The 26,950-nt window shown below is 45.9% G+C and overlaps 1 protein-coding gene and 1 pseudogene across 3 annotated transcripts in view; one reads left to right on the top strand and one right to left on the bottom strand.

The window, feature by feature from the left end:
* Positions 1-26,541, bottom strand: part of RNASEH2B (ribonuclease H2 subunit B) — a 45,419-nt gene extending 18,878 nt beyond the window's left edge. Inside the window, exons 1-5 of one of the 3 annotated variants that reach the window (XM_083169698.1) lie at positions 26,401-26,541; positions 21,709-21,780; positions 20,673-20,780; positions 11,351-11,427; positions 8,948-9,065 (exon numbers count right to left, since the gene is read on the bottom strand). In XM_083169698.1, the coding sequence (XP_083025824.1) occupies positions 8,948-9,065; positions 11,351-11,427; positions 20,673-20,769 (292 nt within the window). In that variant the 5' untranslated portion in view covers positions 20,770-20,780; positions 21,709-21,780; positions 26,401-26,541. Of the gene's footprint in view, positions 1-8,947; positions 9,066-11,350; positions 11,428-20,672; positions 20,781-21,708; positions 21,781-23,571; positions 23,821-26,400 lie in introns of those variants that run through there. The other 2 variants (XM_083169697.1, XM_083169696.1) reach the window with 2 other exon arrangements.
* Positions 1,447-3,012, top strand: LOC146059460 (dual specificity tyrosine-phosphorylation-regulated kinase 3 pseudogene; annotated as a pseudogene).
* Positions 26,542-26,950: the final 409 nt, after the last annotated feature.

The raw sequence follows: 26,950 nt of genomic DNA, 5'->3' as shown, positions 1-26,950 counted from the left end.
TGGAGTCCTGTGTAAATTTATAAAAGCAGACGCCAGTGAGATTGATCAGGGCGGCCATATTTACACAGCTTCCCAGTGTATGGTTGGTCAGGTCGTGTCTAGAACTTCACCACCTCTGTGTTCTGGGTTAATAAAGTCCATTCATGGGTAAGTGCTTCAGTTACCAAAGCCAGTTTAGTATAGGTAGTCAGTTTTGTGCTGCAAGAATAAGATATATCTAGCTATAGATATATCTATATAGATATGTATATCTCGCATCAATTTGCTCTTTAAAATTAAAATGTGCCTTCCTGACTGAAAAATGTGCCCTCCCCATGGCCAGCACCCTGGCCTAAAAAAATTCTAGAGTGAACACGAAATTTTACAATAGGCTAAAAAACAGAACGGAAAAATAAAGTACAGTTCCTTTTTATAACCTGATATAGTTACTATCAATAAAGAATATGTTGAAAATGCAAGCCCATATCCATGTATGCCTCTGTCCCTGCAGTGTGTGCCCCTGCCCATATGTGCCTCTGTCTCTCCCCATGTGTGCCCATGCATGCCTCTCTCCCTTTGTCCCTGAATTCTGGCTCAATCTTTGTGAGTGTATGTAAAGTTTGGGTCAACCGTGTAGCAAAACATTAATTTTTTTCTTAATCTGGGTGGCATGACATGAATTTTGGCTCAATCCTGGTGGCTTGAGGTGAATTTTGGTTCAATCCGTGTGACATGATGTAAATTTTTAATCAATATATGTTGCATAACGTGAATTTTTGCTCTTTCTGTGAGGCATGATGTGAATTTTGGCTCAGTCCGGGTGGCATTTATGTGAATTCTGGCTCAGTCCGTGTACCAAGAAGGGGATTTTTGGCTCAGTCCGGGTACCAAGAAGGGGGTTTTGGGCTCAGTTTGGGTACCAGGATGTGAATTTTGGCTCAATCCAGGTGGCATGAATTTTGGCACTTTAATTCTGGCATAAAGGTGTCATACACAGAGCGATCCTTTTTTACGAGGTGATGGGCGGTCCCTAGCATCGCACATCGCAAAGCACAAAAAGTATGTGCTGCACGTACTTTTTGAACTAGATTGCATCTAGTTCAAAATGCATGCTGCTTTAGCACATCACATACATTTTTAATTAGATGCGATGTGATCTAGTTTGAAATGCATGGAGCACATCATGCATGGAGCCCATGTATGGGCAACTTAACATGAAATTTGGATCAACTATTGATTTTAAAGCAACTTTATATGGTGAAAACTTTCTGCACATTTACATGTGTGTGGGGAAGATGACATCACAATCACTTTTTATGTCACAATGATGTCATAGAGAGACGGAATCTTCAGGACTCCCTTTATACAAGGATCAGGGAGGATTTCTTCTCACTCTTGTTGAAGCATTGAAAGGAGACAGAGTTGTTAGACAAGGGATTCGATAGTATACAAATATTATCAGAAGTTATGGAAAGAAAAACCTCTTTCCCTGTTGGTACCTCATATGGTACAGCAGGGAAGTCTAAACATGAGATTTTAAAAGATCACCATCATGTTTTTAATAAGGATCAAGCGCATAAAGCTCAGCGTCCGGCGGAGCCAAGCTTGACTAATGGAAAGAAGAAAATATTAAGGCCCCAAATACCACCATTACGTTTACAAACGTTGCCAGGGAAGGAGAAGTGCTCAGATACCACAAAATCCAGGTATGTCTCCACAAAGTCCATCAAAGCCACCACATACCTGAGTCCTGAGCAAGCACTGAAGCAATACAAACACCTACTGACAGCTTACGAAGTGCAAGAGATAAGAGACTTCCCTCAGATATACTTTGTGGGTCAAAATGCAAAGAAGAGCCATGGAGTTGCTGGTACACCTACCAACAGAGGGTACGATGATGAAGAAGGACGCTATATATTGGTACCCCATGACCATGTAGCTTATCGTTATGAAATACTGGAGTTTATTGGGAGTGGTGCCTTTGGTCAGGTGGCAAAGGTTTTTGACCACAAACTCCAGAAGCACGTGGCCCTAAAGATCATTCGCAAAGATAAGCTGTGCCAGCAACAAGCCATAAAAGAGATCAGCATCCTGGAACATCTAAGGAAGCAGGACAAGACTGGAAGCATGAATGTAATTCACATGCTGGAAAGTTTTATATTCCGAAATCACACCTGCATGACATTCGAGCTCCTGGACATGGACTTGTATGCCCTTATTGAGAAAAACAAATTCCAGGGATTTAGTATGGATGAAGTTCGTAACTTAGCCCGCTCCATCCTAGAGTGTCTAGTGGCTCTTCATAAAAATAACATCATGCACGGTGATCTAAAACCAGAAAACATTATGCTTAAGAAACCAGGGCACAGTGGAATTAAAGTCATTGACTTTGGAGCAAGTTGCTTTAAGCACCAGAGAGTCCTCACATACTTTCAGACCCGTTACTATAGGGCACCTGAGGTCATCCTGAGAAGCGACTGTGGCATGCCAATCGATATGTGGAGCTTTGGGTGCATTTTGGCAGAGCTGCTGACAGGCTACCCACTGTTCTCTGGAGAGGATGAGAGCGACCAATTAGCTCGCATAATGGAACTTCTTGGATCTCCACCACCAAAGATCCTACAAGGAGCTAAGAAAGCCAGGTGTTTTTTCACTTCCAAGGGCTACCCTCGTTACTGCTCTGAAACACAACATTCTGGATCTATAGTCCTAAACAGAAGCAGGCTACGCAGGGGCAAGATACGTGGTGCTCCCGGAAGCAAAGACTGGTTTGCAGCATTAAATGGGTGTGAAGATGCTCTTTTTATTGACTTTCTAAAAGGCTGTTTAAATTGGGATCCAACAGCACGCATGACCCCCAGTCAAGCACTAAGACATCAGTGGATCTGCAACCAGAGGCCTCAAATGCTAGTAAAAGACAAATCCTCAGAAAAAACTAGGATTACTGCTAATACCAGCAGCTTACCAAAGATGGACTCCAAAGTACCCTCATTAGGCCGTGTGGTCCCTAAGTTAAGTCACAAGCTGATCTAAGACTCTAAAAGTGCCCATACAATTTACAATTATTGTATACAATATTGTATACAATATAGTATACAAAAATTGTAACATGTATGGGCACCTAATAGGCATATCTTCTTTTCCATCATAACTCAACATCTGGGGATTAGGGCTACAGGCGACACCCCAAAAACAAAAACGACATCAGGCAGCCACCTCATGGGTGTGTTGGAAGAGCTGCTAATTATTTGTAAAATGTTGACAGTTAAGGTGGCCGTACATTGCTGCAATGTCTGACCGCCGGCTCAGGTCCAATGTGCACATCGGACTTGAGGGGACATCAAACAGGGTCGATTTCACGGAATCGGCCCAAATCGGCTTAGTGTATGGGCACCTTTACATCCAAATCATTGATAACTTCATAACTTGAACAATTAAACCTGGGCAATGCTGAATACTATAGCTAGTGATCAAATAAATCTCACTAGATAGCTAGAACTGCTTACAAATAGCAATAGCTGTGCGTTTTTTTTCATGCAGGGGACAATGCGTGTTTTTCTTGTGTAGTTTTTCATCTGTGCATGAATCTGAGTTACGCAGCACATGCTTGTTCGTAATGGGGTTCATAGAGAGTTACTGTAGATTCAGACCCATGTACCAAGTGTATTAGAAATGTGTTGGGCATTTCTAGGTAGATAAACATGGTTGGCTAATCAGATGCAATGCAGCGTAGGCGAGTTACTGAAAGTGGTTGCATGCAGACATGCTGAATTGCTCACATTGCTGGCCATATTCAGACGACTGATCTACACCTAGCATTGGTCTGAATGAATGCTGAATTTTACTCAGGTATAATAGCCAGAATTAATTATTATGTACTAGTAAAGGGATCCAGATTATGTAGGTTCAACTCAGTCTGTTCTCGGCTCCACCTCGACATCTGGGCTGTCCGGGCACACTCACTTTCTAGTGTTCACGCTAGGCTTATTTCACAGGGCGCTGCGCTCTGCCCTTTTAAAAGCCGCCGAATTCGGCCCTGACAGTTTTTTGTTGCCCTGTGCCCTGCACAGTAATTAGCAGCCGCTGACAAATTAAGGTCTGTGGGGGCCCTGAGAGGCAGATAGTACCTGGGCAGCGGGGTCCGGGCAATGAGGGCGGGCAGACGGTCCCTGCTGCATATGGGCAGTCAGCGGTGGGGACCCTGTGGCGAATGGGAACTAGTTCCCATCCGCCGCAGGAACCCCGCCGCTGATTGTCCATACGCCGCAGGGCCCCCCCTGCCTGCCAGCGCTGCCTAGATGCGCTGCTTACCACCCACCCACCGCAGTGTACGCTGCTGAGCACGGTAGCAGGTGTAAACTATCCCCTCAGCCCTGCAGTCTCCCTAGCTGTGCTGACAGTCCCGCTCACCTCAGCCCCGGCGGTGACTGATAGGTAGTCTGGCCCTGGTGTACGCTGCAGTGAAACTTGAGCAGGGGAGAGGTAGGGAGGGTGAGAGCAAGTGGGCAGCCAGGCACGGGGGACCCAGTTTAACAAAATGTGTGGTTCCCCGGGTAAGAACTGTGCTGGACCCAACAGGAGCACAAGGAGCTGCAGCGGCGGCCAGCGCTGGGAGAGTAGAGCATGTAGCAGCGGCGTCCGGCCCTGAAAGACAAGGAGCTGCACAGCTGCGCCCACTGCTGAGAGACCAGAGACCTGGCGATACTAGTAAGAACTAGACCTGCCTCCTCTCGCCCCGGTCACCACAACCCGTTGCCCTTTCACCTCACCTCCCCCTCCCCCATGTCACCTTAACCCCTTTCGTCCCCCATCACCTCACCTCCTCCCCCTCATGTCACCTCACCACTTCTTGCCCCATTACCTCAGCTCGTCACCCATCACCTCACCCCCATCACCTAAACATCTCTCGCCCCTTCACCTCACCCCCTTTCACCCCTTCATCCCACCCTGTCACTTCACCCCCTGTACCCGGTCTCCAGGTGACATTTTTGAAGTCTGGGGAATGGCACCTATTCTCTACGATGTATATATAAATAAATATAAAACTGATTTCACTTTCTAAAGTATCGGAGTTGTCAAGTGTGGTAACGATCGCCGCCTTCTGGCATGACATTACATTAACAAGGAGGTTCCATGATGACCAATCATCTATCGATATGTGGAGAATTATAATGATTATAAAGATACAAGCCCAATTATAATTATGTACGCCCCTACATTAAAATATGTACGCCGTGTTTGTAAATAATTTATGATTGCATTACTCAGCATCCCTTACTGTAGAAAAGAGACTGTATTCTAGCCTAAAGCTAGAGATTGAAATGCCCAACTCTCTGTAAGCTTGCATAATAAATATACTTTATCACTGCCTCGTATTAAGGATACATAATTCACGTTTATCACAGTAAATGTGTTTTCCCGACACTCAGGATGATACTCCGTAGGTTGCCGAGGTGTACAGTGTGGGGCTTAATGTGTAATGTGCTTTACAGCACGTGACATAGGGGGTTATTTTGGTTCACTCTTTCTGACAAATTCCTTCTTAAGGTGCGTACACACGGGGGCGATATAGTGCAAAATCGCGGGAAATATGGTCGCAGAGCGACCATATTGCCCGCAATGGGAGTGTGCACCGACTCCCGTTTTTGCCCCTGTGGTGATCGCTGGTCGCAGGAACATGCTCCTGCGACCAGCTGATTACCTCTGCGGCTCCCCCCGGCAGTTTCTTTTTCATCAGCGACCATCTCTGGTCGCTGATGTAAAAGAGAAACTGAGCAATATATTGCTCAGCCATATATGGCTGAGCAATATATCTCCCCCGTGTGTACACAGCATTAGATGGACAAAACCATGTGCACTGCAGGTGGGGCAGATGTTACTTGTGCAGAGATAATTAGATTTGGGTGGGGTTTTACTTCAAAGTGAGATCTATATTGCAGTGTAAAAATAAAGCAGTCCGTATTTTCCCTGCACAGAAACAAAATAACTCACCCAAATCTAATTCTCTCTGCACATTTTAAATCTGCCCCCCTGCAGTGCACATGGTTTTGTCCATCTAAGAAGGATTTTGTCAGAAAGAGTGAACTAGAATAAGGCCCATAATGTGTAATAGGCATTACAGCACATGGTATAATATGTAATGAGCATTACGGTGTGTGGCATGATGTGTTATGGGCATTATGGTGTACTGTATAATGTGTAATTGGTATTTGCGGCATGTAGCGTAATGTGTCATAGGCATTAAAGCGTGTGGTATAATATGTAAGGAGTATTATGGTGGGGAGTGGGTGGGCCCTGCCTATTGTGTCTGTCCCAGGCCCCACAATTTCTGATGGCAGCACTGCCTGCAGTCTCCCTAGCTGCGCTGACAGTCCCGCCATTCTCGCCCCTAGCGGTGACTGACAGCATCTATCAATTCCTCCTGCATGCAGACTATAGGTCTGCTGAGGATCTGGTGATACAGGAGGGCTGAGTTTGCTTCTCCCACTGAACCAAACCCAGCCCTCATGGAGTCCTGTGTAAATTTATAAAAGCAGACGCCAGTGAGATTGATCAGGGCGGCCATATTTACACAGCTTCCCAGTGTATGGTTGGTCAGGTCGTGTCTAGAACTTCACCACCTCTGTGTTCTGGGTTAATAAAGTCCATTCATGGGTAAGTGCTTCAGTTACCACAGCCAGTTTAGTATAGGTAGTCAGTTTTGTGCTGCAAGAATAAGATATATCTAGCTATAGATATAGCTATAAAGATATGTATATCTCGCATCATTTTGCTCTTTAAAATTAAAATGTGCCTTCCTGACTGAAAAATGTGCCCTCCCCATGGCCAGCACGATGCCCTAAAAAAATTGTAGAGGGAACACTAAATTTTACAATAGGAAAAGGAAAAATAAAGTATAGTTCCTTTTTATAACCTGATATAGTTACTATCAATAAAGACTTTGTTCAAAATGCAATTAGCACCATGTGCTCAATGAAATCAGGAAAGGTGGGCGAGTTTCCGCTACAACAGCTGCAGCATCCGAACCAGCCACCTCGTGGTCCTCTCTTTCTAAATTTGTGGACTTTTTTTCATTTATTTTTAAAAATACATTTTTGCACACAAACATTGACGAATCCGACGGTACTTTAAATGCAGTATATAGCCGCATTGATTCACACCTGCGAGTAAACAGTGTTAAAATTAAACCACTATGGAGGGAGGGTGATAGGGTACAAAATCTCCCTGCACACCTCTACTGGTCGGAGCACTCCGCAGCAGGAGCTGCATTTAGAGTTGGGAACAAATCCAGTTAAGGTGGACGATGCAGTTTTGCATTGTCACGAAGCCATGCTGGGATGCAGAGTCTGGTGGTATTTAAAAAGGTGACAAATTTAGAGTTGGGCAGCTTGTGTATCCTAGCTCAACTCTAAACTGCGGTGATTAAATAAAGAAGCCTGCGACTGTATTTGTGTTGCATGTAAAAGGAGGCCGTCTTCTTCCCTGTATACTAACAATAAAAACATTTCCAAAAAACTTTTGCACACTTGTATTGCAACATTGTGAAAGTTTGCACAATGTAGCTGAATTTGTGCCCAGTGCTAAATGAAGCCCCACGCCTTCACGCACATCCATTTATTCCGTTTCCTTTGTGGCAGGTGCATTATGCGGAGCAATGCACAATATGGGTAAAACCAAGCGCAGTGTCTAGATAGACAGTTAATTGGTCTACCCCAAAAGATTGATATGCATTAGGTCGACAGGGTCAAAAGGTCGACACCTGGAGAAGTCAACATGAGTTTTTCGCCTTTTTTTCAGGTGTTAATGTTGACAATTAGTGAAGTATTCAAGGGTGCGAGCTGTGACAGCGAGCAGGGCTGCCAGCTCGCAGGGTCAGTATTCAACTGACCCCCCTGCATACACTGCTTCCCCCTTGCTGAGTCTTTGGAGCGAGGGGGAAATGGCGTATGCAGCCTCTGAAACAGCACGGCTCACGGCTAAATGCAGCGGGCTCCCTGCATTAGCCGCAAGTCTCGCTGTTTGGGGGAATGACCCTACATCGCTCTGTGTGTAGGGGCCATAGCGATCACGATGCGCGGCCCACAATAAAAATCCTGCATGCAGGATAAATGTAGTTAGATCGCAAGTCAGGGCCAATGTTCTCACTGAGGGCGGGATGTACTTAGTGGAAAAATGCGGTAAAACCCCCATTTTACCGCATTTTCCTATGTATTAAAGCCCAGCCGCCACGTTACCGCATTGTACGGCATTGCCACCTTTGGGTGGCGATACCCTATAGAAGCCTATGGGCTTCTATCGCCGCCCCCGACGACCCCCCTGTCCTCCTCCCTCTGGCTTACCTTCCGGGTCCAGGAGGACCTGGACTAAGGTAAGCCCTTCCTCCCCCTAGTAACGCAGCTGGACGTCCTTCCGGCTGCAGGGGGGAGGAGGAGGCGCCGGGTACAGCCTGCTTAGCTGTCCCTGGCGAGAGGCCGGCGGCAAGGAGATGACAGTACAGGTATCGCGGGGGGTCTCTGTCACCACACCGCAATGCCAGCCGCATATGTTCGTACATATGCGCTGGCATCGCGGCAGGCAGGCGGTGATGCATTTTAATACATCCCGCCCTGAGAACACTGGCCCTGACAGATCACTCAGCACACATCGCTGTGTGCTGAGCGATCTAGCATCACTCATATTGCTCAGCACAGTTGCCCCATAAGGTTATCCATGTTTAGGCACAGGTGATTTAATTAGTACCTCAGTCTGATTATACCATCTGTGCTCAAGCAGGTTTATCCCCAAGGCCTGGACTAGTGCCTTGAGGGCCGTGTTTTGGAACCACCAAAATACACACATACTGGCATTATATTACTGTGGTACGCCGATTCCAAACATCTTTCGGGTTTGTATTGTGGGGAAGATCAACATGAAGGACTAAACAAGCTTTATAACAGCAACATTATCTGTCGGCAGGAAGATAAAGCACCTTTTTCCTCTGTGACGTGATGAAGGGACTGTACAACTTTCGTGCACTGTAGTAGCAGGTTACATGATGGAAACTCTTCATCTACCACAATCTGTTCCACAGGCTGGAATTTTCCTTGCTTAAAGAAACATATATATATAGATCATTAACACTCAGGAAATTGTCAATACAGACACAATCATATACCATAATGATGGGAGATTTTATTTTTTATTATTTTTTGTCTCTTTATGGCCAGTCCAATTTTTGTGTTACGGTGTTACTGAGGGCCAGATGCACTAAGCTTCAAAAGTGATAAAATGGAGAGTGATAAACAGCCAGCCAATCAGCTGCTACCTGCCATGTCACTGGCTGTGTTTGAAAAAGGTCAGCCAGGAGCTGATTGGCTGGCTGTTTATCACTCTCCATGTTATCACTTTTGAAGCTTAATGCATCTGGCCCTGAGCGCACTCTGACAACATACGGGTCTGGAGTGCAGTACAGCTCCAAAGGAAAGATAATGTTCCCTACATTGCTTTCCATATTTCTACCCATAGGATCTTTCAAAGGGTCCCCATCTTCGAATGGCTTAGTGGTCTTGATGCAAAGACAAAGTTAAGGTACCAAGACCACCTCCAAACCACCCCATCATGGAGAGGATACAGGAAAAGAAGCCTATTCAGATTAGGCGGAAATCTGCCCAGTTGAAAACCAGGTGTAATTCAAAAGACCGTATTTGAAGGGAAAAGGGATCCGGGACTGATGTGAATGTTCAAATATTCTCTGTAAAGCGCTGCGGAATATGTGTGCGCTATATAAGAAACTGTTAATAAATTAATAAATATATGTTCTGCACCCTTTAAGCTGCGGCAGCATTGTTGCCCCCCCATCTTTATATTGCCTGCCTCTAAACTTCAGCACTGCCAAAACGGCTACCTATCCTTACCCCATCCCTCCTCCTAGCACTGCCAGCTCCTAACCACCTTTTCCCCCCACCACCGGATTCCCACATCTACCCCCCTCCCCAGCTACCACCTCTTCCAAAACTGGTGCCGGCTCCAAGTACTGCTCAAGCCGACAACTGAACCCAACCTCACCCCCAGTCTCTGCCCATAGCGCTTCTCCTGTTGAATATGTGAGAACTAGTCAATGTATTTACAAACATTATGCATACTGTGAACTTCCATAGTGTATGCATAGGGCATGTGAGAATGAATCACTTCCCAATCACCAGTATCTGATTGGTACGGATCCCGCGCCGTTACTCGTTTCCTCAGTATTCTGAGAGCCATTGATAAGATCAGCCCTCCACAAAGAGGAACTGGATATGCAGAGCAGGCTGCAGCAAAACCGTATGTTGGGCTTTACCCACTATGAATGCGGACACTGCAGCCAGCCTGCCACAATAGCAACCTCACTAATACTGGAGGAAACCTGTATGTGAACAGCACAATTGTCCTTTAACAAATCTACATGTCTGCAGGAGAATCCAGAAACCTTACAGGAACACACGTTGTTTATGCTGTCAATAGTCCCTAGTTTGACAAATTCACAACATACTGGTTTAAGGGAGAGATAAATTCAAACTAGTGCACTTTACCCTAATCAGCAAAATGTGGGAGCGATGATTACAAATAACTTTATTATTAAAAAAAAGTGGATGGATTTGTGGGGTTTTTATTTTGCACTTGGGAATTGTTTATATAATATACTCATGATGCAAGGATTTGATAACTTTAGGAAGAAAGACTGATCATGCAGCAATTATGCGCACCACCTTTTGGGCGTGTAAATAAACTGGCACACGCATTATAAATAAATGTGGTGAAACTGGTGACTGCTGGTAGAACAGGTTGTAGAAACTGGACAAGATTCATCTTATCTACAGTATATCAATAGGGAAACACATACTCCACTCGATAGCGGTTATTCGAGTCAACATCCATTCGCATGCTGTGGGGAACACCCACATCTTTCAATGGTCACCGGCCATCGAAAGATGTGGAAGGTACACGCATATAAAAGTGACTTTCAAGTAACGTCCATGTGCACGCACACTGGGACGGAAATGGTCGTGCAGCTGATATCCGATGAGGTCAGCTACCTGCCCCCCGCGTCACGGCCTCATTACCATGAGAACGCCCAGCATTCTCAAGGGAACGCCCATGAAACGCTGGGCATTCCCACATGGTAATGGGGCTGCACGGTGCCCCGTGGCCTTCTCTGACTCCCCTGCATGCCGTGTAGGGTACTTGGCATCCGGCAAACCGAAAGTTCACCGTGGGTGCACGCACCCTACGTCTGCACATGCGCAGAAACGCGAGTGCACGTAGGACCAAAGGAACATGAATAACCCCCGATGTGTGCCGACTGGTGAGGCACTTTTTTTTTTAATAGCTAGATATAATAGGATAACTACTATACCTCTTTGTCTGCTTTCATTAAATAGTAGATCACATAAAATAAAGGATCCACAGGTGATGCATATAGTAGTCGTCCATCTAGAATACAAAAGGGGAAAAAAAAGGTGACCAATATTATATATATATATATATATATATATATATATATGTACTTTATCTCTCCCTGCGTGTCTTCCATCTTCTCTCATTCACTGACACGGTCCGGTTCTCAGCTGCACTGCTATATGCAACAACTGAACCCGTGAGACTAAGGATGTGAACAGCAGAAAGATTTATATCTATCTCTCCTGACCAATTTTCAGGTTATATGATATCTCTCCCCTGTTCTCTCATCCATCACCCGCTATTCAGTGAATATGATGATAGGACAGCAGAAACAGGGTGAGCACAAAGATATTTAAGCCGTCTATACTGGAATTTTCAATTTCGCTCTCTTGGTAAAGAAAACTGGGTAATCTCAGGTGTGCTAGCACGGCAAACCGAATATAGTTTTCTGTTGTGGCAAACCTGGAATTGATACAGATTTGCACATACAAATGTTTGTTATAATTTTCAGAACAGAAACTGTTACTAATGTTGCGTGCAACACTGGTTTAGAGGCAATCTAGCCATTTATTATTGGATACAATATACAAGTATCTCTCTGCTTTAATCCATCATTGTGAACAGGGGTGCAGTTATCTGCCTTTTAATACCACTTTCACATCGCCGACACGTTTTAAAAACCGGTATTTAAATATCAGATTATTACCTGGTAATATGTTTTCCTCTACTCCACCATGGCAGCCATTACTATGGGTTCCTCCCTTCTGGGTAGTCCTTCGGAAAAGAAAAAAAGACACCAGCCCCTATAAGAAGGCTCCACCTCCCTGCTCCGGTGTCTTGCATTCTCCAGCTTTAATACATAAACAGAAATAATGATTCCACATAACACAATACACAACAATTCGTAAGGGATGGGAATATATGCTGCCATGGTGGAGTAGAGGAAAACATATTACCAGGTAATAATCTGATATTTCCTCTACCTTCCCCCATGGCAGCCATTACTATGGGTCATACCCCAGCAGTTATTATTTTCGGGAGGGCATACTCACAACCAGCACCGAATTGTTGCCTCCTCGAAATCATAATAATCATAAATCATAGTTTCAGAACAACTTCTTCAAACTTTCATAGAGCTGCGCTAAGAACTTTCCTCCCGAACTTAGCGTCTGCTGAAGACATTACATCCAGTCTGTAATGTTTTGTAAATGTATGTATCGACGACCATCCTGCCGCCTTACATAATTCTTCCACTGAAGCGGATCCTTTCTCCGCCCAGGAAGCGGCCATTGCTCTTGTAGAGTGTGCCTTCAAGCTCACAGGTGGCTCTCTCTGCCTCACTTGATACGCTTTGAGGATACAGTCCTTAATCCACCGCGCCAATGTCGCCTTTGAGGCCATTTGACCCTTTCTAGCACCAGTTGTTAGAACAAACAGATTCTTGACTGTTCGAACTTCTTTTGTTCTCTGAACATAAACTTTTAGCGCTCTCACAATATCCAAGTTATGCAAACGCTTCTCCTTTTCGTTTGTAGGATTCATACAAAAAGAGGGCAAAACAATCTCTTGATTTATGTGAAACTCTGTCACAACTTTTGGTAGGAATTGTGGATTAGTTCTTAGAACTACCCTATTCTCAAAAAAATTTAGAAAAGGCTCTTCTGCCCACAACGCTTGCAATTCTGAAATTCTTCTTGCAGACGTAATTGCCACCAAAAATAAAACTTTCCAGGAAAGAAATAATAATGAAATTTCGTGTAAGGGCTCAAACGGAGGTTCCATAAGCACCCCAAGCACCAAATTCAAGTCCCAAGGTGCCATGGGAGATCTAAATTTAGGTTTCAGTCTTCTTACTGCCTGAATAAACCTTCGGACATACCTGTCCCCTGCCAAGTCCCAGTCCAACATTGCCGACAGGGCTGAGACTTGTACCTTCAAAGTACTTAAGGACAGTCCCATCTGCAGTCCTACTTGCAGAAAACTTAGTACTGATGTAACTTCCCTCGGCGACTGCATCTTCTCCTTACACCTTGATACGTATTTTTTCCACACTTTGTAATACGCTGCAGAAGTGGATCCCTTCCTAGCCTTGAGCAGGGTTTGGACCACTTCCCCTTCAAAACCCTTTTCAGTCAATGACCTGGTTTCAACTGCCAGGCCGTCAACTTCCAGGTCAAAGGTTGCGGCTGACATATTTGCCCCTGAACTAGAAGATCGGGTCTTGACGGAAGCGTCCACGGTTCTTCCACCGCCATCTGGCGTACTGAAGCAAACCACGCCCTCCGTGGCCAATAAGGTAGTACCGCTATTACCTCTGCTTTCTCCCTCTGAATTTTCCTCAACAATCTCGGAATTACCGGAATCGGTGGGAAAACATAGGCACGCCTCATCCACCAGGTGGCCGTCAGCGCGTCCCATTGCTCTGCTTGCGGATCCTTGAATCGAGAAAAGTACACTGGTACCTTGTTGTTCTCTGCTGAGGCCATGAGGTCCACTTGAGGTAGACCCCATCTCCTCACTAACATGGTGAAAACTTCGTCGTTGAGCGACCATTCTCCTGGTAGACAGGTCTTCCTGCTTAATTCGTCTGCCCTGTAGTTCTCTTTCCCTGCCAGAAAGACCGATGTTATGTTTAGAACAGAAGTCTCTGCCCAGGCCAACAACCTGTCTGCCACTTCCATCAGACTGCGACTTCTTGTTCCGCCTTGGTGATTTATATAGGCCACTACAGCCCGATTGTCTGATCTGATGATGAGCTCTTTGCCCTGAATCTGACTCTGGAACTGACGACACGCTCTGACCACTGCCTCCATTTCTCTCACATTGGAGTGTGCTTTTCCCCAGGATGGGGACCATCTTCCTTGTGCAATCCCTGGACCACAAGTTGCTCCCCAGCCTATTTGACTGGCATCCGTAGTCACGACTACTTGCTCCATGGGGGCGAACGACCTTCCCTGTCTTAGCCGATCGTCGTCTGACCACCAGGCCAAATCTAATTTTGCCGCCTTTGTCAACACTATTCTTTGCATCAGATTTTTGCTGTCCTTGTTCCATTGTATGAGAAAGCAGGCCTGTATTTTCCTCATATGAAATCTGGACCATTGCACTGTCTCTAATGCGGCCGCCATGAGACCCAGCACCTTCATACAGTCCTGTGACCTCACCGTTGATCTTATCCTCATAATATTGGCTTGTTGTATCAACTTCAACCTCCTGTCGGCGGTTAATGCCACCTTCATTTGGGCGGAGTCTATTATCACTCCCAAGTATTGTATTTTCTGAGTTGGCTCTAAATGACTTTTCTTTCGATTTATAAGCCACCCATGTTGCTCCAAACATTGAATCACTCTTTCTGTGTGACGTACCACAACGTCCCTGGAGCTTGCCACTATAAGTATGTCGTCTAGGTAAGGCCATAGCTTTATGCCTTCTTGCCTCAGTCTTGCCACTAGTACTATCAGTACCTTTGAGAATGTGCGTGGGGAAGTTGCCAACCCGAATGGGAGGGCCGTGAATTGATAGCTCACACCTAGAATCTTGAAACGTAGAAATTTTCGATGTCCCTCGAATATTGGCACATGAAGGTACGCATCTTTGAGATCTATTGAAGTCATAAAATCTCCTGGACCTATCTCTGGAAGTATGGACTTGATTGATTCCATCTTGAATGGCCTGATGCGCACCTTTTTGTTGAGACGTCTGAGATCCAGAATGGAACGAAAACCTCCGGATGCTTTTTTTATAACAAAAAAACGAGAGTACCACCCTAGAGGCTCTTGTCCTCTTGGTACTACAGTGACCACGCCTTGGGCCATCATCTCTTCCAAACTCAAAAACAAAGCTTCCCTTTCCTCCTTGTCCCTGGGAATAGGGGATTCTACTACCAGATTTCCTGGCCACGTTTTGAACTCTATCTTGTATCCTGACTGGATGATTTCCAAGACCCACCTGTCTGTGGTGGACCTTTGCCAGACCTGATGAAACTTTAACAGTCTGGCACCTACCCTTTGAGGGTCGGCGTCATTGCTGTTCCTTCTTGGAAGGGAATCTATTTTCTCTGCCCCTTTGGGCCCGAAAATTTGCCCTGGATATCCAGGATCCCCTTCTATAGGCCCTGCCAGGCCTATAACTCCTGGCTTCCCTATAATCCTGTGGCTGGTATCTGTTGAACCTACTAGGCACATTCTTCTTGGCAGTTTTGTCCTGGGGCAACCAAACCGACTTGCCCCCAGATATCTTTGTCACCAGATCATCCAGCTGCTTTCCGAACAGGTAATCACCCTGGAATGAAAGAGACATTAACTTGTTCTTTGACTGAACGTCTGCAGCCCATGGCTTCAGCCACAAGGCCCTTCTGATAGCTGCTGTAGTGGCCCCTGCCCTTGCAGCCAGGCGCACTGAGTCCAAAGAGGCCTCACACAAGAACTGTACTGCCAGTTGTATGTCCTGAATCATTTTGATTAACTCAGACCTCTTTATGCCATCCAATATATCAGCCTCAAGCTGCTGACACCAGCCTCTGAGAACTCTGGAGGTCACCGCCATTGCTGCAGCAGGCTTTAATGCCGCCCCTGCTACCAAGTGTTGCCTTTTAAGGCCCAATTCGATCCTCCTTTCCATGGGATCCTTAAAAATGTTTGCGTCCTCTAGTGGAAGCGTAGTCTTCCTGGATATCCTAGAGACCGCTGCATCCACCCTAGGGGCCTCATCCCAGGATGAAACTTGCTCCCTCTCAAATGGATACATTTTTGCAATCCTACTTGGTATAGCAATCCTTTTATCTGGGTGTTTCCACTCATCAGCAATCACCCCTTTTAAAGTCTGTGATAATGGAAAAACTTTACTCTTTTTCCTTTTATCTTTAAACAGCAATTCTTGCAAATTAAGATCTTCTGCTGGATCCTCTATGTTCAAAGACTTGTGAATCAGTCCCAATAAGTTATTAATCATGTCTGTACTGAAGTCAGACTCAGACTTATCCTGTAATTGATCCTCATCATCAATGTCAGGATCTTGATCCAGCACATGCACACTGCCAGCTGCTTCCACTGATTCATCTGAATCACTTAATACAGCATGTTTCCTTTTAGATCTCATTTTGGAAAAATCCTCCTTAGTCATAAAGGTATCTGACAGTGATTTTCTCAGCATATCTACCAGACTGTTCATCTGAACCATAGGTATTTGCAGCGGGGTCTTACAAGCCTCACACAGGCTGCCCACATGCCTCTCAGGCAAAGATTTGTCACAAGAACTGCATTTAGCTTTGTGTGATCTCTTCTGCTTAGCTTCCTTTTCTCTGCTGGTCTCAGACCTACCAACAAAGAATATCACCTAAGTAACAAACACAGTGGTGCCACAACAAAAATAAAAATAAAAAACTAATGACCACCACCATTAAAAAATTATTCCTCTCTTAGGGCTTACCCTGACTTCCTAACAGCCTGCCGGTTTTCCTCCTCCATAATCTCAAGGTGGTGCGCTGAATAGAAGCATATACAACTTTAGCTTATGCAAAAAAACACTGCTCATTCAGTAAGAGAGTACTGCATCCACAATCACCTCTTCAATCCAGCAGGGAAAGAGTTACCGCCTCAGTACTACTCCAACACACCTGCTTCCAAGCAGACAATCCTTTCCACAGAATTCTGACAAAAGCAAAATACAAGGTGCTTACTTCTCTCTCTCTCCCCGCAAGCATTGGTGATGCAGTGGACAACAAAAAATATCAGACTCTCTCACCCGTCCAACTGCGCTCCGTGCAGCAGTCGCAGCAGCGTCCACGCGACCCGGCGTCTTCCGGCTTCTTCCTCCAGCCGGCTACTTGTTATGCACGCGTCATCTCCCGCGTCGCGCACCACCTGACACCCGCCTGTTCTCTACGGAGATTAACACAGGCCAGGAGTTACACTGCAAACGCTATCCCGCGCCGCTTGATAGTGCACTCCTGAGGATGCCGCCGACTCAGCTTACCCCTTTCTGGGTTTGCATGCGGCACAAACTCTGGGACCGGACCCCACCAGCTGCAGCAAAGTCCTCACACCTGAGCAGCGGTATCCAGGCAGCACTTCACAGGGTAAGCCCTTCCAACTACCCGGAAAAGAAAAAAAGACACCGGAGCAGGGAGGTGGAGCCTTCTTATAGGGGCTGGTGTCTTTTTTTCTTTTCCGAAGGACTACCCAGAAGGGAGGAACCCATAGTAATGGCTGCCATGGGGGAAGGTAGAGGAAAACGGTAATTAAAACGGGTCAGAGCCTTAACATTGCCGCAGATTACCGTTTTAAATACCGGTTTATACCCCTTTCACATCGCACTTTTAAAACGGTAAATTGCCGTTTTTTTTTTCCCTTTTTAAAACGTTGAAGCCAGCTGTATAAAGTCTTTACATCATATTGCTTATTACAGTCACTATTTCTCCATCAAATAATATTAGTCAGGGAAAATGACGACTTCTCTCCTGATGAGGAAGCACATACATGTCTGCCTGTCGTACAGTTATCATCTGAGGTAACCGCAGTCTCTGTGTTACCCCTGCATTAGGGTGTTGGCGTCTTTTAACCTTCCTGGGATACTACATCTTTCAATATATACATTTGGGTGAGAGAAGAGCGTATTACAGCCTGAGGTAAAATGTCTCTTTTCTGTCTGTGGCTTGTGCATAAATATAGCTGACTTTAGTTCTATGAGGTAAAATGTCTGTAAACTGTATACAGCTGTGTAGGTAAATATGAGAAAACCCCTTTCCTGGGCTGGTACAGGTATGTATGTATTTTGGGGCTGGACTCACCACACCTCTCCTTTATTCATTTACAGTCCAACAGGTGATAGCAATAACTTGAGAGGGAATCCCAGCAACTGATGAGCCGTCTCCGCATACCCCCAGTAAGTATAAGCGTCCTCCATGCTCCCTCTGTCTGCCACACTCTTTCTGCCTGGACCTTTCCACACCAACTGCCCTGTCCAACTGCTCACCCTCCTCCTGACCCAGATCATGTGACATGCTACAGACTTTCTCTGCAGCTGCCGAGGCTGCTGGGAATTATTCACCACTGTAAACAAATTCACCATAACCTTATATACAGATATCTGATATTTTCATAACAATGCAATCAATATACAGCAATATAGACAACTCAGATACAAGAAGGTCATGCTATACATTTCAGGGTATCACACATACTGTAGAGCATTTACAATGTAGAGAATTTATGGAGGTCAGGCACATTTATGGAACGGCTCAGAATCTCCGTTCCAGTTCACCCCTAATGTGCGCGATGAGACTGCAGTCAGAGCTCTGTGCGGGACAGACGTGTTCTTCCACACAACTCATACAACCATGTCTTTATAGTCCTTGCTTTGGCCACTGTTGCAAAGTCATGTTGGAATAGAAAATGTATTTTCTCAAACAGTTACCACAAAGTTGGAAGTTTAGAGTTTTTTTTTTTTTAAATGTCTGAAGAAGGTGCAGCATTAATATAGCCCTTCCCTGGAGAGAAGCGGCCTAGCTCAAGCCCTGAAAACAGCCCCGTACCATTATCCCTCCGCCGTCAAACTTCACAGTTGTCATAACACAGACAGGCAGGTAACGTTCTTCCGGCATCCCGCAAAACCAAGACTGGCCCATCAGACTACCAAATAATGGAGCGTGATTCATCACTCCACAGAACACGTTCAAACAGCTGAACAGTCCAGTATCAATGTGCGTTACTCCATCTGAGGTTTGGCATTGGGCTTTGCGATGTGAGACTTGCATGCAGCTGTTCAACTTTGGAAACCTATTCCATTAAGCTCCCGATACACAATTTTTGTGCTTACATTAATCCCAATGTAATTTTAGAACCCTTCAGCTATGGGATCAGTAGAGTGTTGGCGACTTTTACACACCATGAGCCTTCGCAGTCATTCATCCCACTCTGATTTTACGTGGTCTTCTAATTTGTGGCCGAGTTGCTTTTGTTCCTGAATACTTCCAATTTCTAATGGTACAAATTTCACATAGTTGACCATGGAATATTCAGAATGAATGAAATTTCACAAGCAGTCTAATTATAAAGGTGGCAACCTATCACAGCACCTCATTTGAAGTCACTGATCTCTTCATAATAACCCATTTTGTATCACAAAGTTTTGCAAATGAAGATTGCATGGATAGGTGCTTGATTTTATACAACTGTGGCAACAGGATTTGATTGAAAGACCTGAATTAAATAATTAATAGGCTTGGCCAAATACTTTTATCCATATAGTGTATAAATTCCCCTTAACAACAATGGTGAAGACTAAATGGATCACAATAAATTATATGGCCAAAAAAAATCAGAAATCAGCTTTATTGGCCAGGTATACTTGCGTATACTAGGTATTAGATTTGGAACAAGTAAACAGTGACAGTACAGATATATATCACATGTACAGATATACATTAGACGTATCCTGATGAGAAACACAGACATGGGGAACATATGTTTCCTGAGCTGTACAGCACCCAGGCAGCCATTCAGCGGCACCACTTGGTGACTGCAAAAGCCAGATAGGTAGACAGTAAAAACACTAGCACAGATACAGAACACGACAGGAGAGACCCAGGGCACACATTTTGGCTAGCGGCACAGTTCCTAGGCAGCCATCAGTGGCGCCATCTTGATCATTGCTACTCACAGCACAAGGCAGCAGTAAAAAAGGCTCAACAGGTCATCTGCCTTTCAGCACACCACAGGGATCAGCCAGTGTGGACGAATCCTGAGGCTGTCCCTCGGTGGGGCCAGAGTGTCAGGGGCCCTGGGTGGAGCAGTGGCTGGGGAGGGGGGGGGGGGGGGGGGTGAGCCAGCGTGTGTGTGGGGCAGGGGGAAGAGTCAGTCTGTGAGGCTGGGGGCCGGAGTTGGGCCCACTCTGGGATGCTGGAGCCGTAACTACTCCCCTGGTGCACCTCCTGCAGGAGCCGCTGTTTTCACCCGGAGCTGGGATTGGGGGCGTACAGGCCCTCTCAGCCCACCGGAGGTCTCTCTGATCTTTGCGCATTAGCAACAGTTACTCTAGGAAAGTGTCAAGCAGCGATGGCCAGCCAGCTACATTTTTTCCTCCATGCTGAGAAAGGTCATTGGTTGGCTGAAAAACCATCAGCAGACACTGGGCTAGACTTTTAGATAAAACTTTAGATCGAAGACATGTGAAAGAATGTGAGTATATATTGAAAATGCACAGGTTTAAGATTTTAGTAAATAAGCGATGAGACACCATTTAATTGCAATACAACCACTTAGTCCATTTGATAATCTCACCTTGTTGAACGGTTTGACCTACAAACCACGATCGTAGTTTTTCATTGAAAGCTTTTACTTCACAGAGCTGCTGTCCAGCGTTGATAAACAAGAACATGGCTCCTTCATCTATAAAGACCCAGGAACCGATATCAGTATATTTCACAAGGAATGACTACACTATTAACAAAATGAATAAATGTTAAAGAAAAAAAAAAAAAATTGATCACCGCTTTAGATAATTTATTACAGCACTTTTCATAGCTAACAATGTAACTTCAGCATGTTACAAAATAATTTTGTGTGTATTGTAAGCTTATGCTGCGTCTACACATTGGGGTCTACTCAATGCCGTGGGGGCAAGCGGCTACAGCGAGCAGGGCTTACTGCTCGCTGTCACCACTCGCCCTGTCAGTATTCAACTCACCCCCCTCATACGCCAATTCCCCCCCCCCCCCCCCTCATACGCCAATTCCCCCTTGATTTTTTGAGCGAGGGGGAATCTCCGTATGCCGCTGCAGAAGCAGCAAGACTCGCTGCTAAATACAGTGGTTTCGCTGCTTTAGTACTTTTTTGTACTTTTACACGCTACGTGCACGTACAGTGCCACTCACAGAGTGAGTAGGGGTACGCTCACCCTCAGTTCTTTCTGTTCGCTCCACCTGTGAAATTTATCTATGTGTCTGAACTTAAACTAATTGCTGGTTTCTCTGGTTTATGTTTTCAAAAATAAACACGGAGGGGATTCACACACACGGAGAAACTTGTTGAAAAGCTTGTCGGTCCGAACATCATCAGGATCTTTTTGCGCCTCATACAGTTTGGAAATCTCAACTTTGTATTATATTGTATCTTGTCTGGTTGTTGGGTGATGACCACGAGTTAGTACGAATTGAGGGCAGCAAAGCGCTAAGTAGGGGTCTTATTCTATACCATTTATTGTTTGTATACACACAAGAAACTGCATCCTGCTAAACTGGATCCTGTTCAACTGCATCCTGATAAAACCAAATGTGTAGAAGCAGCCTTATAAAGACATTCTAGAAACTCACGGCACCTGTAAATGGACTTCGGAGCTTTGCGAATAACGTTTTATCACTGGGTTGCTTGGCATCATCTTTTAGGGTTTCTGAAATTAAAAAGAAGTTTGAAAAAAAAAATTATACCAAGCCCTTATTTGATTGCAAGCTCACTTGGACAAGGCCATCGTTACATTCTGTTTTATAGCTTTGAAGGTTATTAATAAGTATCATGGTACCCTCAATGTGCAGTAAGTGTGGACCTTAATAGTGCATCCACACTGAGCTATTTTCCCCAAAGAGCGAGAGATTGCAATGCATGTCTTAACGCCATACTATACATTGGTGGGCATTGGCAGTGGTAACGCAAACATTGCTGGCACAGGTGTGTGTCTTATATGGTTGACATTAGTGGCAGTGGCTTCCCACTTAACAAAGTGAGTATTTTTTATGCTGCCTGCTTCCTGATGCTGGGTGGGCTGGAGGAGGGACCGACTTGGGGACAGCCAGGCTGGAAGGAGGGGCGAACGTACAGGAAGGAGGGGGGCGGGATACAGAGTGGACGGATGGAAGGGCGGGTGAGTGCTCATGTGCAGCTTCTCCCTGCGGCGTACAATACGGAGCAGGGGAGGGTGAAGGGTAGGCTTCAGGGCGGTCCGCGGGCTGAAAGTGTACAATCTTTCAGCCCGCGCTGCGTACACACACAGCAATGATGGATGATAAATCATCCATCATCGCTGGCATGCTTTAGTCCAAACAATGTTTACAATGGCTTTATGACCACATAATAAATAGACCCCTAAAACCTATTTTAAAATTGGAACATAATTTGATAAATTAGTGGGTGCATTTAGCATTCTGGTAGTCAAGATGACAGAGTTCACTATACCAACACTGGCATCCTGACTACTGCCGGGAGACCAGAGCTGGAATACCGACAACGGAATCCCAACTGCCAGAACACAGAATGGTGAGTAACCAGGGCAGGTTAGCGTAACGCCTGAGATGGGGGAGGGTTAAGGTGCCCATTGACTTATACGATTTGGGCACATTTCACCCAGTTCCCTACACATCAGGCCATGAAATCGGGTGAAAAGCGTCCAAATCGATTGTGCCTAACCTCCGATACGGATCCGATGTACCGTGCACACTGGATCGGATCTGGAGATCGCAAGTGTTGCACTTAGGATTTAATTGATCCAGCAGTACTTGTTAAGGTGCCCACACACGCACCGTTGCCGGCGGTGCGATGCTGTACGATGGGGTGCGCGCCCCCCGGCACCTCATCGTACAGTAAAAAAAGTATGTGCTGCACATACTTTTTGTACTAGCTTTTTCTAGCATAGCATGCACATCGTATGCACAAGGCATACGATGCGATGCTATGTGTGCTAGTTAAGCTCACAACGCACGCCGGAATCGGTGCGTGTGTGGGCTCCTTTACTCACATGCAATTGCTGAGATATCACATACCAGGTGATGAGCGAGAACGAGAGAGGGATATTTCCTCACAGATGTCGGGATTTCCTCTTTCGGAATGCCGGCATTGCTTTTTAGACCGTAGGCATCCTGACTGCCAGACATGTAAATCCAAGTTAGAGCCATTTCCAACTACGGGGGTGTTTGAAAAATGACTGGCACTGATTGGCTGCTAGTTTATCTCTCTCCACTTTATCCCTTATTAAAGCTTAGTACATCTGGTCACTGACCTCAAACTGAATGTAGCTGGGGGCAGAGAGACCAGTATATAGCACTGCACTGTCACATGGTGTGCACTGTGCAGGCAGCCGATCATGTGCCAAGTGTGTATGTATGTAGAAGTAACATGCTCGGATGTGGGCTCTATCCGGAACAGTATGTAAAACAGGTTACAGGCTCTGGGAACACCACAGGATGAGTACCTGGAGCGATCAGCACCCACTGGTCACTTTGCACATCCCCGAGACGCTTCTTCCTGGACAACATGGCCACAGAACACAACAACCCACTACCGCCGCGGCCGCTGTAGCCTGTGCATTGGGAATTGGCGCCCTCCCGGCCACACCACTGCTGCTGTGCAGGAGGGGGGGGCGCCGACGCCTGCTATCACTCATAGCACACTGTATAGTAACAGCAGCGCTACATAGCCGCCGGTAATCCGCGCACTGATATCATTGCTAGGTCACCGTATTTTTAGGGGGACTGTAGATGCAATAGCTATTCCCTGTCCGGAAGCGCAGCATAGGAAACCCCTCGTAGGGCAAAACATGGTACGCGCCGTGACAGTGTTGCAGGAAATAGAGTAGAGATGGGCAAAACGGCTCTTTTTGCGGACCCGACTCGACCCGGGTCGGTCACTGAAAAGCTCTAGATCCTTTGGGCGGCTCTGCGGATCAGTTTGTGAAAAAAAGACAGTTATTTATGGTTTGAGTTAGTGTACCATACCTCCCAACATGACCCTTTCCAGGAGGGACACAATGCTCTGTTTCTGGACTTCCCTCTTCATGTTTGATTGTTATTACCTGTGTGGAAACACCTTTCTTGCCCATTTACCTGTTTAGAACAGGTAATAGCAATCATTCGTTAAGAGGGAAGTCCAGAAACAGAGCAAAGTCGTAGGTCAGAGATGGGGAACCTTTGGCCCTCCAGCTGTTGTTGGACTACACATCCCAGCATGCCCTGCTACAATTTGCTATTTGGCCATGATAACACTGTTGCAGGGAATGCTGGGATGTGTAGTCCAACAACAGCTGGGGCCAAAGGTTCTCTAACCCTGACCTAGGTGGTGCACTTAACATAGATTGTTCTCCACAGTATTAGCCCGTAGAATCTATGGTTTTACACACAGGGGAAATTGACTAATAATTGAATAGCCCTGCGTGGTAAACACAGTAGATAATTGAATATTGAATACGTCGGGTTTGCCCCCTTATATATCTCAGGGTCCCTACCGGTCTCTGTACTACTACTACAATTAGCCTGTAGCCCCTCCCCTTGAATATCTCCCCAATAGGCCCTCAGCATTTCAGGCATACATGCCGCCGGATACGGCAGTAGGGGGAGGTGGGGTCTGACATTCTGTGGCTCACTGTACAAATCAGGCCTCCCTCTTGAAGACCCCTTTTCATTGCCAGTTTCGGGAGGGAGGAGGGGGTCCCTATGATATAAAAATAAAAGTGTCTACTCACCCATTAAATACAACCATTTCCCTCATGCCTACCTATATACTTGTACAATGACAAATACAGGGAATAATCCTTTGTGAGGTGGTGTCCTGGGGTATTGATTATATTGGGGCAGTTTATCAATTTTGAGGGCGCAGGGACAGGGCTCCGAAAGGAGCCCGTCCCTGCGAAGCCCTAACCTGGAAGCCGGGGGGTCAGACCCCCGCTGACCCCTCTCATCCGAGCCGGGCAGTGCGATGTGTAGGCATAGACTACAATGGGCTATCGCCATCTCAGAATGGCGGTAGCCCAGGGGTGCGAAGCCGGGCTGCCCAATGTTGATACGTCGGGCAGCTTCGCATCCCCCATAGAAACCTATGGGGATGCGGCCGGCGGCGCTGAAAGGGGGATCGCAGCAGGGATCGGAGATTCCTGCTGCGGTTCCCCGATGATACATTTAGGGGATACTTAATGTTTGCTGCTAAACCCCGAAAACGTGTGTTTTCAGGGATTTAGCCGCAAATATGGTTTGATAAATGTGCCACTAAGGGGTTTAAGATTTTAAAGCTCGGTGAAGTGATAGTGTCTGCTTTTTTTTTTCACTGGCCAATCAGATCCTTCCTGTGAAGTTAAAGGCTTGGTTTGAAACATGACAGGTAGGAGCTGATTGGCGTCAATACTGTTCAAGTTGCTGTGAATTCTTGAAAGGGTAATTTAATAATAATGAAGCATAATTTGTTCAACAATCATTTATTTTATTCAAAATAAACTGTAAAAATATGTAAAACTTTTTTTTTCAGAACATACTCGACTGAGTAACATTTACAGAACTTTCTTGTTCTAAGTAAGGTGCAAGTTGTTGTCAACATGAGGAAGGTCGACAGGTCATAAGGTCGACATGGGGATTTTCACTGTTTTTTGAGCCGACATGTGCCGACAGGCGGTATTTCATGCCCTACCTTCCACTAGGGCATGGAGTGAGATTATAATAGTGTGGCGAGCGAAGTGAGACACTGTGCCCAAAGCATTGCGAGCGATGCGAGGGTCCGATTCTCACTTCCAACTGTGTCCATGTCAACTGTGTTGACATTCGGGTCAAAAAACAGCGAAAACCCCATGTCGACCTTATGACCTTCCTCATGTCATCCTAACGTCCATGTCTACCTTTTCCCATGTCAACCTTTTCCCATGTCGACCTTTCTGCATGTCGACCTAGTGACTGTCTGACCAACGCTTGTCTGACGAACAATCCAGTTCCCAGGACCTGGGTAGAAGTCCCGTATAAAGGGACACGGCGTGTCCCATTTACACTGCCGCTGACAGGGGTCTGACCCGCTGAAGACCCGGGGTTTTGCAGCGGTGTAAAAGGGGTATTAATTTGCTCGTTGCCAAGGGAGACTAAATTTGCTCATTGCCAAGCCCCCCCCTCCCCCCCAAATGAAAGTTAAAAGAAGGCCCCCTCCCCCTCCAAATTAAAGTTAAATGTACTACACAGCCCAGCAAACACAGATCTAGTAAAAAAAAAAACACATGTGCACTGCCTAATTTATGTCTGTGTGTCTGAGTGTTCATACTTCTACTACACACCTTTCTGTGATACTACTGGTGAACTCAGGTGAAGCAATCTTGAAATGCCTGCCAGTGCCAATGCCTCTGCTCTGCTTAGTCTGCTGTTGATGTGTAGTCACCAGACCTCCCTCAGGGCTTCCAGATTCAGAAGAATCTAGATCTGCACGTGACACAGCAACAGCAGCAGCAGCACAAGCAGCCAATTAGAAGAAAATATCTCAGCTGCCAAAGGGGGCAGTGCTGAGCTCAAGCAATGTAATGTGCATTGTATTGTATGTATTGCTAAGCGAAACCGATCCGGATCACCATTTTGGGATCGGCGGCTCGTTCGTTCTTTTGATGGATCCGTTCAAAAGAACCGGATCGTTCGCGAACGACACATCTCTAAAATAGAGACCTGCAGCCGGCTTCCCGACACACTCATGTGCTGGCTGCTGCTGAGCCTGACTGAGGTGAGGGGTAGATCTATTGAGCTCGGTGAAGTGATAAAGTAACTGTTTTTTATCACCAGCCAATCAGCTCCTACCTGTCATTTTTTTTCAAACCAAGCCTGGAGCTGATTGGCTGG

This window comes from Crinia signifera, chromosome 2 (assembly GCF_055691185.1).
Source record: "Crinia signifera chromosome 2, ASM5569118v1, whole genome shotgun sequence".
Classification (NCBI taxonomy): domain Eukaryota; kingdom Metazoa; phylum Chordata; class Amphibia; order Anura; family Myobatrachidae; genus Crinia; species Crinia signifera.
This window is presented reverse-complemented; position numbering and strand designations above follow the sequence as displayed.